This window comes from Eleutherodactylus coqui, chromosome 5, assembly GCF_035609145.1.
Source record: "Eleutherodactylus coqui strain aEleCoq1 chromosome 5, aEleCoq1.hap1, whole genome shotgun sequence".
NCBI classification, from domain to species: Eukaryota; Metazoa; Chordata; class Amphibia; order Anura; family Eleutherodactylidae; genus Eleutherodactylus; species Eleutherodactylus coqui.
Window position 1 is genome coordinate 237,709,912 of NC_089841.1, and position 15,733 is coordinate 237,725,644.

Here is a 15,733-nt window from a genome sequence, read left to right on the forward strand (position 1 = left end):
TGGGATAAACACCAAAAGAGAACCTACTCTCCAAAAGGAAACCTGGATAGACGTGTGATATTTTAGAGGCCAACCTGGATTCTTGAGTAGATTCGCCGATGTTTGCGAACCCCTCATTCAAGTAAGTAAAACTTTATTCATAATCTCTATCGATTACCTTCCCACGCACTTTTTCGTAACTGGTCTTCTTCCTGATTTGGGCCTGGAGAGACGCTGCTGCTCGCCATCCAATAAGTATTATGCATGTATCCTATCTACTAGAATAAGACATATGTGCGATACTTGCTGGCGGCTGGACAGTTGCCTATCTTTGATCAACAGCTCAGCAACTGTCAAGGCTTAGAGGGAACATTGACTATCATTACATCAAATCAATCCTAAATTAGTGACTACTTCATAGTCTGCATTGTCTCTGTGTCATTTAATTTATTACAATTGACAGAATTCTCTGACTTCTCATGTACAACTATATCATAATCATATATCAATCCGTCCAACACAAAAAAAATGGCACAAGTACATTTCAATTTTTTTCATATTTATAGCTTAAAAAAATCTATAATTCTGATGTCACCCTTAATGTGTATACCAACATTTATAGCATAAAAGGCTATTCAAAATTAAGGAGATAATTTATTCGAGAGGTTTTGGCGGTAGCCCACCATAGTAAGCAAGCCTACGCAGGACACATTGCAATCCTTATGCACAACAAAGTGACATTCGGCAATAGTGATTGGTTCATATCTCCATAATTACATGTACTTTAATACCACTGCAGAATGTCTGTAAATCAGCATGTGGCTTAATACATGTAATAATACGCAACGCATTATAGCTACCAAAGATAAATGTTCCAGTGGGGTGATAATGATGGGAACGCTGCGGAACGGGGACCAATGACATAAGCACAATTTGGGGCATAAGATTCAACTTTTTAGTTTTACTGTTGTAAGTTAGAAGGTTCTTCTTTGAGAAATGATAAGGGTGACATTGACTATTGGATGTGTCAAAGTCCAGAACCTCAACGGTGAGTATCATTTGTCAGAACTGTCCCAAGAAAAGTGACTTTGTTCCTTATTGTAACCAACTAGAGTTTAGTTGTTACATTCGCATTGAAAAAAAATCAGATAGAACTGCGATGGGAAACAACACTTAGAAGGTCCTTTCACAGGTCCTTAAGTGAAACGTGTAACCAATTGAACTCCTTGATAAGGTCTCTTGTAAATTCCTAAATTGTTTTCGAATGTTGAATTGAACCATCCATTTTATATAGTGAGATATTTTTCAATTGGCCGGTTTTAAGATGCCAAAAGTCAAGACAAGGTTAAAGTCTTTCAAAATGAAGTAGACAGGGCTTCAGCTGATAGCACTCCAGGTATCAGATTAAATGACTCCCTTTCCTTTTCTTGCATGACTGCTGATGTATTAGGAATGATACTCTGCGTTGATGTGCCAGTCTTGCCCTCAAGCCAATATGTTGTCATATCTCCTTTGCCCTGTGTGAAAAAATGTAGATTATACAGCATCAAAACATATCTTTGGTTGAAATAAAAAGAATCAGTCCGATCTCCAAATACATAGAAATCCATTATTTTAAGGGTTTGTTCACACTAGTGTTCGTGATTTCCGTTTCCTTTGTTCCGTTTTTGGAGCAGAATTGAAACTGAATTAAATGTTTCAGTTTTTTTTTACCTATTGATTTTAATGAGTTTTTAAAAAAAGTCCATTTTAAAAATGGAAATGATACAGAACAGAATCAATCTGAAACCTTTTTCGATTTCTTGAAAACCCTTTGAAATTAGTGATGGTGGTGGGGGGAGGGGGGGAAGAAAAAATGCTTAATTCAGTTTATTCAATTTTTGAAGCAGAGAAACAATAATCAAAGTAATGGAAATCGCTAATGCTAGCGTGAACAAGCCCTAAACTGAATGTGTTATTTTCATTATGACTTAATGTTTAATTAGGTTTTTATCACTAAAAAAATAAGAAAAACACTAATTGCACATACTATCTAATTTATTTCATGAAACTACGATTAAATACGTCTGCAGTTACCTTTAAATAGATCATACAGAAGAATGGAAACAGAGGAAGGAATTTATTGAGTTACTTATTTATTTAAATCTGGTCTTAAAGGGGGTGTCTGCCCTCTTTTCAATTGATGACTTATCCTCTGGATAGGTCATCAGTAGTTGATGGATGGAGGTCTGCCGCTCAAGACCCTTGCCCATCAGTCAATTGTCCAGCCTGCTGTCCAGTGTAGCGGGATGGACGTTGTCATCAGCGGTCAGCACAGGAAGTGAGGTTGCTGGCTTCCCTCCCATTGAAAGCAGTGGGAAGGTCACGTTGCTCCTCCACTTCCTCTTCTCCGCTTCTCTCTTGGTTAGTACATAACATCCAGTTCTACTCATTCAAACAGCCCCCTGCATGCAAACAAAATGTACTGTGCAAAGTCTTTAAGATGTAAGGAGTTCATATACATCACACATGTCAACAATATTGATAGGTGCATATTAAAGAATAGCTAAAAGCATATGAATGTGCCAATTAATTTGTGCAATTAAATTAAATTGGGGATTATATAGGCATCATCCTATACAAACTGTTACCCTGCAAACCTCCCACCCAATGATATGCATTAACTAAGATGGGTGTAAAATGAGTGCTGTTTTGCTCTCATATTATGGATGCAATATTCAAATCTCCTAAGGTTCATTAGCACCATAACTCTGGTTCTGATGAACTCTGGAAGGTTCAAGTGTGTCCATAACACAGGCATAAAAAAGACCCACATTAAACCTGTCTGAAAGTGGGAAAATACCAATAATTGTTTTTGTGGAACTAGTTCAAAACAATCATTTATGTTGACTGTCAGCGAAAGAAAATGTCTTATTGGACTGATGGAAAACTTTTCCAACTGTCGGTAATATATTAGACATTCCTCTTGAGTGATCTACGCTATTGCTTTAACTGTGGTGTGTAACAGGCATTACAAAGGAAGCAGTCAGCATATTTTACACTAAGGCCGGCCGCACACGGGCAGATCTGTATTGTGGAATCTGAAGTGGGCGTCTGCCTCCCGATTCCTCAGCAAATACCACCCATAGCATGCTATGTAAAAACGCGATTTCATCTACACGAGCAGAAATCAATTGGGATTTTCAGCTAGAGAAGCAGAAATTGCAGCATGCTGTCATTCTGTGTGGAGTCCAAGCGGGCAGCTTCCATTGAAGACAATGGAAGCAGTCCGACCTGCGGCCATTCCACAATCATCATTGTGGAAAGGTCACGAGATCCGCGTAATCGGCTAGTGGACGTCTACACAGGGGTCACCAGCTGGGCACTGGGTTTAATAAACTGCGGGTTCCCGCTTGCAGTATCCGAACCGGTCATGTACAGACAGGATAAGGGCAGTATAAACTGTATAATTTTTCTTGAGTGTTGTATATGTGTGTGGTGAGAGTATTTATGTGATGCTGTGCTCTGGACACTAATAAACATCTGGGTCATGGAGTCAATAAAAAGCCCAATTGTGTAAAAAAAAATGGTAGTTATATGGAGAAATGCTCCTCTCACTCCTTTTTTGAAGGAAAAAAGACTTCTATATGTGATAATTAGAGAGCAACTATGCTCTCTAATTAGTAAGGAGGGGTGAATATGAATGAAAGTTAATGTTCCTACTTCCAGGATTCAGTTTAGACGAAAGGATCTGTCTCCATCTCTGCAGAGATGGTTATGCAACTTAACTTGCTGTATCTCAAGCTAGATCACTTCTAGATCTTAGTCTTTTTTTTAAAACCCATATTATTGGGTTTAAAACAAGACCAACATCAAATCTCTATCTTTAATGCAGCCTGAGATACAGGCTGTAAAATTACAGTTGGGTGTGAGGGCTATAGTGTGATCCGGTCTTGTTTTAAAGCCAAAACCAAAGTTCTCTCTGCAAAACAACCTGAGATAGAGCCATTTATAGTATGGCCATATCTCATGTGTCCTTGATTACTGAAGTGCCTCTCTGCAAGGATTTATGAGATAAAGTCTTACGCTGGAAAAATAATAAGACAACTAACACTGATAAAACAAGTTCTTACATATAAAAGTCAGGAAAAAGCTGCTTGAAACTTTAAATCACTTTCTATGTAGATGATAGTAGCTTCTTCAAGGTCCTATATACTATACACAGCGCTCCAGAAAAATAAAAATGAGGCCATCCTCATCTGGTGTCCAAAGGAGCAGCGCATTCTGGCGCATGCAAACAGCGGTACAGATCATGTAGTACTGCAATATACTGTAGAGAGGTCCTACTAGACAGTCAATCAGTCACTTCAGTCAGAGATGTTTCACCAGTCAAATGCTCATGCTGATTGGTTGGGCATTTGATTGGACCTTAGAAATGATTCTTGAAAAACACAGTAGTTACTAACTATATAGTCAATTAATGAGCAAAAAGCAACCCCAACAAATGTCAGTAACTCAGAGTGTTGCGCATGAAAAAGCATAGCAGGAGCTCAAAAACACACATAAGAAAAGTAATAAATCGTTCCTAATTATTGTAGTTCATGTGGTATTTCATATGCTTATTTAGTTTAATGTTTTTCATGTAAATACCTTGATCGTCATTGTCCCACGGCACACCAGTTTATACCCTCCGATTTGTTTCAATAAATCATGAGCACTGGAGCTGCACTGGATTTTAAGCGCTAGAAAAAATATAGAGATTTTAGATTTTTAAAATATAGTTGTCTTATTTAAGTAACACCAATTATGCAAATATCTTATACTACACTAAGGGAAGGGACTTGTTATTTGTATAGCACCCACTTATTCCGCAGTGCTTTCAGGTAATTTGTAAGCTGGTCACTCATTAGGCTGAGTCAACCTTGAGCTGGCTACCTGAACCAAGCAGGGTGTCAACCCGCAACCTTTAGGTGGTGAGCGAAAGCTTAGAACTGCATACTGTTCCACACAAGGCCAAAGCGTGGTTTCACAACTGCGCCTGGATTCCACTTTTTTGCTCAGTTTGGGGAACAGAAAAGGGGAATCCCTGTGTCCAAATGGCTCCGTCTCAGGAACCAAATAGCGCCAAACAGACCCTATTGACTATGTGGTACATTCAGTTTACGCTCAACAGCCCGGCTTCTAGACAGAAGAAAAATTGCTGCATGTAGAGCTTTTTCTTCCGATATTTTGAGCCAGATCTACAACACATCCTCCGTCCAAAGGTTCCAATGCAGATGCGAAACCACTCTTAGCCCATCGATTGATGGCAGGAACAGGTCCCTTTAGAGATGAGCGAGTATACTCGGTAAAGGCAATTGCTCGAGCGAGCATTGCCTTTACCGAGTACCTGCCCGCTCGAGATGAAAGGTTCGGGTGCCGGCGCGGCGGAGCGGTGAGTAGCGGCTGTCAGCAGGAGGGAGCGGGGGGGAGAGAGGCAGAGAGATCTCCCCTCCGTTCTGCTCGCCCCCGCAGCTCCCTGCCTGCCGCCGGCACCCGAACCTTTCATCTCAAGCGGGCAGGTACTCGCTAAAGGCAATGCTCGCTCAAGCAATTGCCTTTAGCGAGTATACTCGCTCATCTCTAGTCCCTTACATGATGTGGGTTTCAAAGACCAAGCAGTTGCATTCAAGTCTGAGATCACCATACTCAATGCATAATGCTGAGTAGTGTGATTGTAACACATCTGGGAGGGTAATAATCAGAAATTGATTCCAGGAGGATGCTTCCTGCCCAAATACATGGTGCTATCTGTAACGGGAGGTGAAAAAGTAAGATGTTTGGGAGTTTTATCATGATTGTGACAGTCCTCTTGAACGGACATCTTAAATTTTCAGTGCCTATTCCAACCTATGTCCTGGCTGAACATATGAGGATTAGAGATGAGTGGGCATACTCGCTAAGGACAATTACTCAATCGAGCATTGTGCTTAGCGAGTATCTGCCCGCTCGGAAGAAAAGGTTCGGCTGCCGGCGCGGGTGAGAGGTGAGTTGCGGCAGTCAGCAGGGGGAGCGGGGGGGAGGGGGGAGGGAGAGAGAGATCTCCTCTCCGTTCCCCCCTGCTCTCCCCCGCCGCTCCCCGCCCGCCGCCGAATCTTTTCTTCCGAGCGGGCAGGTACTCGCTAAGGGCAATGCTCGATCGAGTAATTGCCCTTAGCGAGTATGTTTGCTCATCTCTAATGAGGATCCCTATAGCCAAAGGGTATAGCTTGCTATAAGAATGTGATGTCCATTCAAGTGTATTTTTGGCCATGGTAGGTAGGATATGATTTACAGGTGATGGACTTTACTATCCTATTACCCCGGGGTCACAAATCCTCTGGACAATGTTCACCACTAAACATGTTATCTCCTCCTTCTGTATTATCTAATAGTTTTCATATATTTTTAGTGAAACTCTGGATATAACAAGCAATCCCTAGAGCTAATGCCATATAGCATGTCATTCACTATATAAACAGTTACCCATTACTCATTTTTAGTCTATGTGTACACAATGAGGCCCCTAGCCTTACAGTATTTAGAATGCACTAATGTCAGTAGCCACTTGTCACTTCTTCCCACACTCTTGATAGCTTTGAAGTTATGTTTAGTCTGATGGTGTAAGAACATGTTGCCAAGGAACATTTAAGTGCCTTTTATCTTTTCGCCTTATTACAGATATTTCATCTACTGCTTCTGATTTCACCCTCTTTACTTTCTAGAATAAACAACCATCATAGATTTTATATAAATGTTTCTACAGTTAAATGTCGCTTGTAAAATGTACTATAGCAGGGGTGCAAAATATATGGCCCGGGGGTCACATGTAGCCCACAATGCCATTCTGTACAGCCCCAATGATCTCCGTCAGGGTGAGGAGGCGTGGAACATATCAGTGCAATAGGAAAGGACAAGTACTAAGGGTGCCCTGTGTAGCCATGGCTGGGCCCCCTATATATTAGGACAAGTACTAAGGGTGCACTGTGTAGCCATGTCCGGGTCCCCTATATATTAGGACAAGTACTAATGGTGCACTGTGTAGTCATGTCTGGGTCCCCTATATATTAGGACGAGTACTAAGGGTGCACTATGTAGCCATATCTGGTCCCCTATACATTAGGACAAGTACTAAGGGTGCACTGTGTAGCCACGTTTGGTCCCCTATATATTAGGACGAGTACTAAGGGTGCCCTGTGCAGCCATGTCTGGGTCCCTATATATTAGGACAAGTACTAAGGGTGCACTGTGTAGCCATGTCTGGTCCTCTATATATTAGGACAAGTACTAAGGGTGCCCTGTGTAGCCATGTCTGGTCCCCTATATATTAGGATGAGTACTAAGGGTGCACTGTGTAGCCATGCCTGGGTACCCTATGTATTAGGACAAGTACTAAGGGTGCCCTGTGTAGTCATGTTTGGGCCCCTTATATATTAGGACAAGTACTAAGGGTGCCCTGTGTAGCCATGTCTGGGTCCCTATATATTAGGACAAGTACTAAGGATACACTGTATAGCCACGTCTGGTCCCCTATATATTAGCACATGTACTAAGGGTGCACTGTGTAACCATGCCTGGGTCCCCTATATATTAGGACAAGTACTAAGGGTGCACTGTGTAGCCATGTCTGGGTCCCTATATATTATGACGAGTACTAAGGGTGCCCTGTGTAGCCATGTCTGGGTCCCTATTAGAGATGAGCGAACGTGCTCGGCCCGCCCCTTTTTCGCCCCAATACCGCGATTTTCGAGTACTTCCGTACTCGGGCGAAAAAATTCGGGGGTCGCCGTGGCGGCGCGGGGGGTTACAGCGGGGAGTGGGGGGAGAGGGAGAGAGGGCTCCCCCCTGTTCCCCGCTGCTACCCCCCACGCCGCCACGCCTCTCCCCGCCCCCGGCGCACCCGAGTACTTTTCACCCGAGTAGTGAAGTACTCGAAAATCGCGGTATTCGGGCGAAAAAGGGGCGGGGCCGAGCACGTTCGCTCATCTCTAGTCCCTATATATTAGGACAAGTACTAAGGATACACTGTGTAGCCACGTCTGGTCCCCTATATATTAGAACAAGTACTAAGGGTGCCCTGTGTAGTCATGTCTAGGTCCCCTATATATTAGGACAACTACTAAGGGTGCCCTGTGTAGCCATGTCTGGGTCCTCTACATATTAGGACAAGTACTAAGGGTGCACTGTGTAGCCATGTCTGGGTCCCTATATATTAGGACAAGTACTAAGGATACACTGTGTAGCCATGTCTAGGTCCCCTATATATTAGGACAACTACTAAGGGTGCCCTGTGTAGCCATGTCTGGGTCCTCTACATATTAGGACAAGTACTAAGGGTGCACTGTGTAGCCATGTCTGGGTCCTCTATATATTAGGACAACTACTAAGGGTGCACTGTGTAGCCATGTCTGGGTCCCTATATTTTAGGACAAGTACTAAGGATACACTGTGTAGCCACGTCTGGTCCCCTATATATTAGGACAAGTACTAAGGATACACTGTGTAGCCACGTCTGGTCCCCTATATAATAGGAGAAGTACTAGAGATTATAGTATATTAGATGAATAAAATATGCAATGACATGCATTGTCTCCTCCTCTGCAGAGTGTTGATTGGGAAGGAAGGTGACACTCATTCTCCCAATAGATGGTAGTCCTGGAAGTGGAACTTACTTCCATTTATTATGGCATATATTTAGGATATACTATAAATGTCCCAGATGGGAATGCCCGTGCAGCCCTTGGACATGGTTCAGTATGGCAATGTAGTCCTCAGACCAGACAAAGTTGTGCAGCCCTGCTCTAGTAATGTCCTTCTTTCACTCAAATACAGCCTGTGATGAAGAAGAAAATGTAAAAATGTCACCTTCACTTGTGGATTCCATTCTTGAAGCAGTGTTCACTGTGTCTCCAAATAAGCAGTATCTGGGCATTTTTGTTCCGACTACACCAGCAACTACAGGACCTATAGATCATACAATGTATTGCGTTATGAAGCAGTAAACATTATAAAGGATGTACCCTACAAGGAGATAATGACAGAACTCTGAAGGTGCCATCTCATTCTCCATAGAAAGAAGACCGAGAACCTGGTTCTTGTGTTTGGGTTGTTAGATAGCTAAACTATCCTCCAGACTTAAAATACAATACTTTGAGAAAGTCACCTATTAGTTATTGAACTCTCTCCCTGTGATCAAGGTACATTGATATTGGATCTGCATGTCTTCTAAAATCTGACTAAACAAATCCATGAAAAAGCATGGAGACCCTGTGTGGAGGGATTCCACAACACATTATGATATGAACTTTTTGCTTATTTCTGGCTGCATAGTGATCTTAAAGAGGGCGCACTGACTCAAAGTTGTCAAGCACTGGAAAACTTGTGACCCTGTGGCACCTATGACTACATACAGCGGTGTGACTGTGGCCTTTGGTGTAGTCAGCTAAGACAACTTTCCTTTCAGGGACCAGGAATCTTTCTCATATTTAGTTATTTTCACTTTAGGAACACAGTTAGAATTAGGATTTGCTAAATTGTGATCTATAATGCACTCTTGGCCTCACGTAAATGTGAGCGTTAGACTGAAACATCTAAATGTGTATCTGCAGAAGTTGTTTCTTTTTGCTGTTTTAATACAATTTTTGTGTTTGCAATAAAACTAGAACATTTTTTATAATTTTATTTTGTTTCATTTTTTTCAAAAATTTCACCCTACAGTCATTCTGCACTTTAGATACACAATTATTGAGGTGCAATGTGCACTCAATGTCAAAAACAATCTCTCCCCTAGAAGAAGTTGACGGAATGCAATGAAACTTTCTCTGTGTGATTGTAACACTGATATAAGTAAGTGATTACAATATCAGAGCAAGAGCATAATTTGTTGCGGAAAACAGAACACTTGAAGCAAAGCTGTAGTAACCTGTTGTACCGCCTCTAGCTTGGATACGAGATGTGATACAGGGGGCATGGAGGCTCTAGTACCCTTTTGTATCATCTCTAGTTTCGATACAAGATGTAATATGGGTAGGCATGGAGGCTCTAGTACCCTGTGGTACTGCCTCTAGTTTGGATACAAGATGTGATACAGGTGGGCATGGAGGCTCTAGTACCCTGTTGTACTGCCTCTAGCTTAGATACAAGATGTGATATGAACAGGCATGGAGGCTCTAGTACCCTGTTGCACCACCTCTAGCTTGGATACAAGATGTGATGCAGGCAGGCATGGAGGCTCTAGTACCCTGTTGCACTGCCACTAGCTTGGATACGAGATGTGATACAGGCAGGCATAGAGGCTCTAGTTCCCTTTTGTACCATCTGTAGCTTGGATACAAGATGTGATATGGGTGGGCATGGTGGCTCTAGTATCCTGTTGTACTGCCTCTAGTTTGGATACAAGATGTGATACAGGTGGGCATGGAGGCTGTAGTACCCTGTTGTACTGCCTCTAGTTTGGACAGAAGATGTGAAACGGGTGGGTATGGAGGCTTTAGTACCCTGTTGTACCGCCTCCAGCTTGGATACGATATGTGATATGGGAGCATGCAGGTTGTAGTACCCTGTTGTACCACCTCTAGCTTGAAAACAAGATGGGATATGGGGGGCATGGAGGCTCTAGTACCCTTTTGTATCATCTCTAGTTTCGATACAAGATGTAATATGGGTGGGCATGGAGGCTCTAGTACCCTGTTGTACTGCCTCTAGTTTGGATACAAGATGTGATACAGGTGGGCATGGAGGCTGTAGTACCCTGTTGTACCACCTCTAGCTTGAAAACAAGATGGGATATGGGGGACATGGAGGCTCTAGTACCCTGTGTACCGCCTCTAACTTGGATATATGATGTGATACTGGGCTTGGAGGTTCTAGAAGCCTGTTTAACCACCTCTAGTTTGGATACAAGATGTGATACAGACAGGCATGGAGGCTCTAGTACCCTGTTGTACCGCCTCTAGCTTGGCTACAAGATGTGATACGGGTGGGGATGGAGGCATACAGGTTTCATATGAAATCCTGCGGCATATTGCTCCACATTTGCTGTAACTGAACCTCTAGATCATGCAAACTCATAGGCTGCCAAAGTTGGTGTCCTAGATGGCCCTATAAATGTTCTATTGTCAATAAATCCAGAGACCGGGCAGCCATGGAAGTGTGACAATGTTGTGGAGGCATTCCTGTGACCCCCCTGTGTGTGCGGCCAAGCATTTTCCTGCGGAAAAATGCCTCTTGGAAGCCACCATCAGAGGAACACATGTGGCTGCAGGATGTCCTGAACATATCGCTGAGCTGTCATTGTCCCTCCTACCACTACTAGGGGTGACCGACTGTCATGTGCGATGGCCCCAAAACCATCACACCAACAGGAAACAGTGTGTCCCTGCACAGCAAAGGTAGGATTGAGGTGCACACCCCTAGGTCTCCAACACAAACACGCCCGTCATCAGTGCCCAAATTAAATCTGGATTCAACACTAGAGACAAAACAGTTCCACATCGTAGCAGTCCAGTTTTATGACACAAATGACAGTGGGTGTCAAAGACAATACATGTAATAGGTTCAATGAGACCAAATGTCCTTCAGCCAAGCGCCTGAAAATAGTTCCGACCAACACAGGGGTGTAACGATGATGTTACGTACCTCTGGATAGCGGACAAAACAGTTGGAGCTGCTCATGCATGTTGAACAATCAAACGATCCTCTCTACTGGTGATCTGCATCAAGAGCGTTCTGAGCCTGGTTGCCTTATGTGTATGCCCAACATGAATCCACTGGTCCCAAAACCTCCTAAAAGTCTGGTTAGAATGGCCCATGTGATGGGCAATCTGTCGATACAACTATCCAGCTTCTCACATTCCATAAATGCGGCCCTCTCAAACTGTGTCAACTGAGCGAGATGTCTAGTGGTCAACCAGCACTACAAAAGTAGAAAATGAGGTCAACTACACACAAGTGGCCTCTCAGAGCCTTTTTATAGTAGCCACTTTTGGAGCCTCAGGTGACAAGACCGTTCATCTGATAACGCCACAGCTCTAATCATTTACAGATCTGCCTGAGATGGAACTACATGCCAAGTTTTGCAGCAAAATTACAACTTCTTCTAGGGGCGGGAATTTTTTTTGACAAAGGGTATATATATTTGGTAAAAAGACAATGTGAAATTAGGTGATTTTCTATTGAAATCGATTCAATATATAATGCATCAGATATTTATTATATTTCATATAAATGAAGATCATCAATATTAATTCATATTACGTAAGATTACCGACAGTGTCTATACTGAAAATAACAGTTAGTGATTGTCGCAATTTACCGTTACCAATTCCATCTTTTTTCCAATTCTCCATTCCGGCTTCTATTCTTGGTGCAGTATTCATTAGTTGATACCAACTGTCTATATACTTTGATCTCACTAATTACATGACATATCTCCGCAATTCCTTCATAGATGCACACTATACTATATCTGTGTGCAAATCTTAGGTGGACCTAAACGCATCATATATATTTTAGACATAAACATACCTGAATGAATTCCAGCACGGATCCTCAGCTGGGTTTTCGGCTTATGTGGTATTCGAAAAGTCTTGCACACAGCAACTAAGTCTAATGCCATACTCGCGATCTCACTTACATGGTAAACACCATTCTCTTTGGGAACTCCAGAAACAACCATATCTAAATAGAGCAAGTATTATTTTAACATGAGGTTTTGCTTAATTTTAGACTATCTAACAGGTTATTTACAAGGGTTCTTCACTATCATACTGGCATCCTGCTCTCCTGTCTCTGATATACATATACACTACATTTATGGAAAATGTTCACCATGTGAGAACTATTTATCAAGAGAATTACACCAGTTTTCTGGCACCAAATGTTGCAAGTTTTTAGTTTTTTACACCATGCTTGTCACTTTCCCAAAAACTAGGGGTAGTCTAGCGAGAGGGAATGTGGTCACCCACAGGCCGACTTATTTACTGTATGTTATAGTCATTGCTGGTGTTGATTTTATTTCGGGAGCACTGACTGTTGTAAGATGTGTGAAATTTATTAAAAGGTATTGCAACGAGCCAGACCGCGGAGGCTGCGAGGGCAGCGAATGATGGTAGTCAGTGTAGCGCCAATGCTCCCCTCCGATGAAACACGGCCTGGTGTGGCATTACACAGTAGTAAATTGATATTACACCTTGGTAGTTTTCCCCTAAGCTGCTACCCGCAGAGTCGGGTAAGGTAAGATGGTAATTCCCTGGGAGGTGCTATCCGCAGAGTCGGATAGGGTAAGATGGTGTTTTGTCATGACGCCAGTACATATGTAGGCCGATATCTATTCTGGATAAAATAGTAAAAAGGGAAAAATAAAATAAAAATGTCCTTTTCCTCCTGGAGTGTAGTGTGATACCCTAGTGCAGATGTTGTAGGTGATGGAAAGGGGCTCCAGGAGACAGGATTAGATGGCAAAAACAACTGGACATTTTTTTGGAGGGAGAGAGTTTCTTACTTGGAAGCAGTTATACAGATTACATTACGTTGACTTGAGACAAATGAATACAGCTGAAAAAGTGAATCACATTTTCTACATTTAGGAGTTTTGGGTTGGAATTCCCCTTTGTCCACTTTTTTCCCCACTCCAGCTTTACTTTCTGGTATTGATTACAAGGATTCTCTTTCCTCTTCCTTGCTTACCTTTTATAGGTTCTTGCTGACAGTTACTTCCCTCTAGCCTCTCACCTATGTCTTCTCTCTCCTCTACTGACTCTCCATCCCTTACACACAAACTAACTTTGTTACTCAAACTTTTCCACTGCATTAGCTCCTATCTAGGTTTCTGGTTTTCTTTCCAGCTCAGACTTTCACTAAACTCCACCCCTCTCCCTCTTATACTATCACTCTCACCCAACCCATGCAGAGGGCCTATCCTACAATCACAAGCTCCCTAGCAACTAGCTAGCTAGCTGACCAATCCCTAGGCTAGTTTAGGGTGACTGACAGATATGCTAGAAGGTTAGGGTCATTTGCTAGATCGCTGTGAGGTTAGATTGCAGGAGCACATAAGTGTAACATTTAAAGACATATACACATTGTCATGAGACGTGGCCACAAAGGTGCTGTAGTACCCAACTCTGGGGTAGTACAGTATGTGGCTGTTAAAGAAATTTGTCTGATCTTACTTTAGTGCAGATTATTCATCAGCTGGTAGGTGTCATGAATGAGCACAAGTTCAGTTCTCCCTCCCCTCTTCTCTTTCAAAGACTATGTAGCATAACAAGGCCCACTCAATATTACACAGTATCTATCCTCTATCTCATGCTCTCTCTGAGTACTGCTGGTCTGGTTCCCCCTCACTGCTAATAAGAGCAGGAAATTCTTCCAGAGTGATTTACAGCCCTCTGTTACAGTAGCTTTCTCTGTTCTGCTCTCCTCCACCATCTCCCGGTAATATCATATAGTCCTCTGTAATAGCTCAGTGGACAGACAGAAAATGCATATTTACAACAAAGGAGCACGATAGTGAAGGAGCTGTCAGAATTTACTAACATTTCCGACCTTCAGTCTGCTGCGCCTCGGAAAATAATACAAGCATAGAAATCAAACAGAATTTCTTTATGAAAACCAATTACAGAAATTCTTCATTTCCAAAAACACATTCATTAAAAGAAAAAAAAGTGCAAATGTGAACAAAGCCTTTAAAACCATGTAATGAAAAACAGAGCTCCGACCACTCTAAGGGTATATTATAAATTAATCAGCACACCATTTTGAACCTTTTAAAATAAGAAATGTTGTTAAAGTTTGGACTTCCACTAATTTCCGCTAATTTTACGGATCTGTGGCATTGTGCCTATTGCTTCACTTTGCCCGTACTGTACATCTCTGTGCCTGTATTTTAGATCACCATGTATCTGTTTTGTAGGCACACAGAGGCTTCTTCAAATTCAGTATCTTCTTCAAACTCTATTCCAACATGAAACATCTGCCGATTCCGATCAACAGCCCAACTAGCCTCCAGATGTGGGTGGAGCTCTGCCGTCACCTCGGCGTGGTGACTTGCAGATTAGAAAAGTAATAATTTGTGTATTGTCGAATATCAATAAAATTACTTACAGGCGTCACCGATTGTCTCCACTTTATAAACATCGTAGTTGTCAATGATGTCGTCAAACGTGGTGTAGAGTTTGTTAAGGAAATCTACCACCTGGTAAGGGGTACTGGTGCTGGACAAATGGGTGAACCCAACAATGTCACTAGAAAGATGCAAGAACACAGAATACATTTATTTAAAAAATTGTACATTTTCCATTCTTCGGAAGCAAGTGAAAACTAGAAGAAAACGTCAAACCTAGCTATACATATTCATCTGAGCGTCACGGACATCTGGCATATAAGATATTACTGGGTATGTGGTACTGGCGCTCTGTAAATGTCATCAGTGTATACATTTATTATTATAGGGTGAAGGTACATATTGTACTGTGCCATAGGATACATATCAATACATTGTCATTATTTCACTTTCCGTGAAGGTTGGGATTGGTTTGAAAAATGTAAGCAATTCTCCCATAAAGCACTGCATGGAGGCTGTAATAAAGAGCGAGATTGGAGACACAAAATACTTAAACAGTTGATATCATCTTTGGTTGTTAAGATTCCTCTTTGGTTTTATGGAAAATAGTGTTCTAATCCCTTAACGCCACAAGACGTGGGTTTACATCTTGGCAGGGTGGCAGTTAATGCAACAGGACGTAAACTTACATCC

The 15,733-nt window shown here is 42.1% G+C and overlaps 1 protein-coding gene across 1 annotated transcript in view; it reads right to left on the reverse strand.

The window, feature by feature from the left end:
• Positions 1 to 1,208: 1,208 nt before the first annotated feature.
• LOC136627202 (atrial natriuretic peptide receptor 1-like) overlaps positions 1,209 to 15,733 on the reverse strand; it is a 90,794-nt gene continuing 76,269 nt past the window's right edge. The window contains exons 20-24 of the mRNA XM_066602132.1: positions 15,082 to 15,221; positions 12,502 to 12,654; positions 8,842 to 8,940; positions 4,609 to 4,700; positions 1,209 to 1,496 (exon numbers count right to left, since the gene is read on the reverse strand). Of these exons, the coding sequence (XP_066458229.1) occupies positions 1,335 to 1,496; positions 4,609 to 4,700; positions 8,842 to 8,940; positions 12,502 to 12,654; positions 15,082 to 15,221 (646 nt within the window). The 3' untranslated portion in view covers positions 1,209 to 1,334. The remainder of the gene's footprint in view (positions 1,497 to 4,608; positions 4,701 to 8,841; positions 8,941 to 12,501; positions 12,655 to 15,081; positions 15,222 to 15,733) is intronic.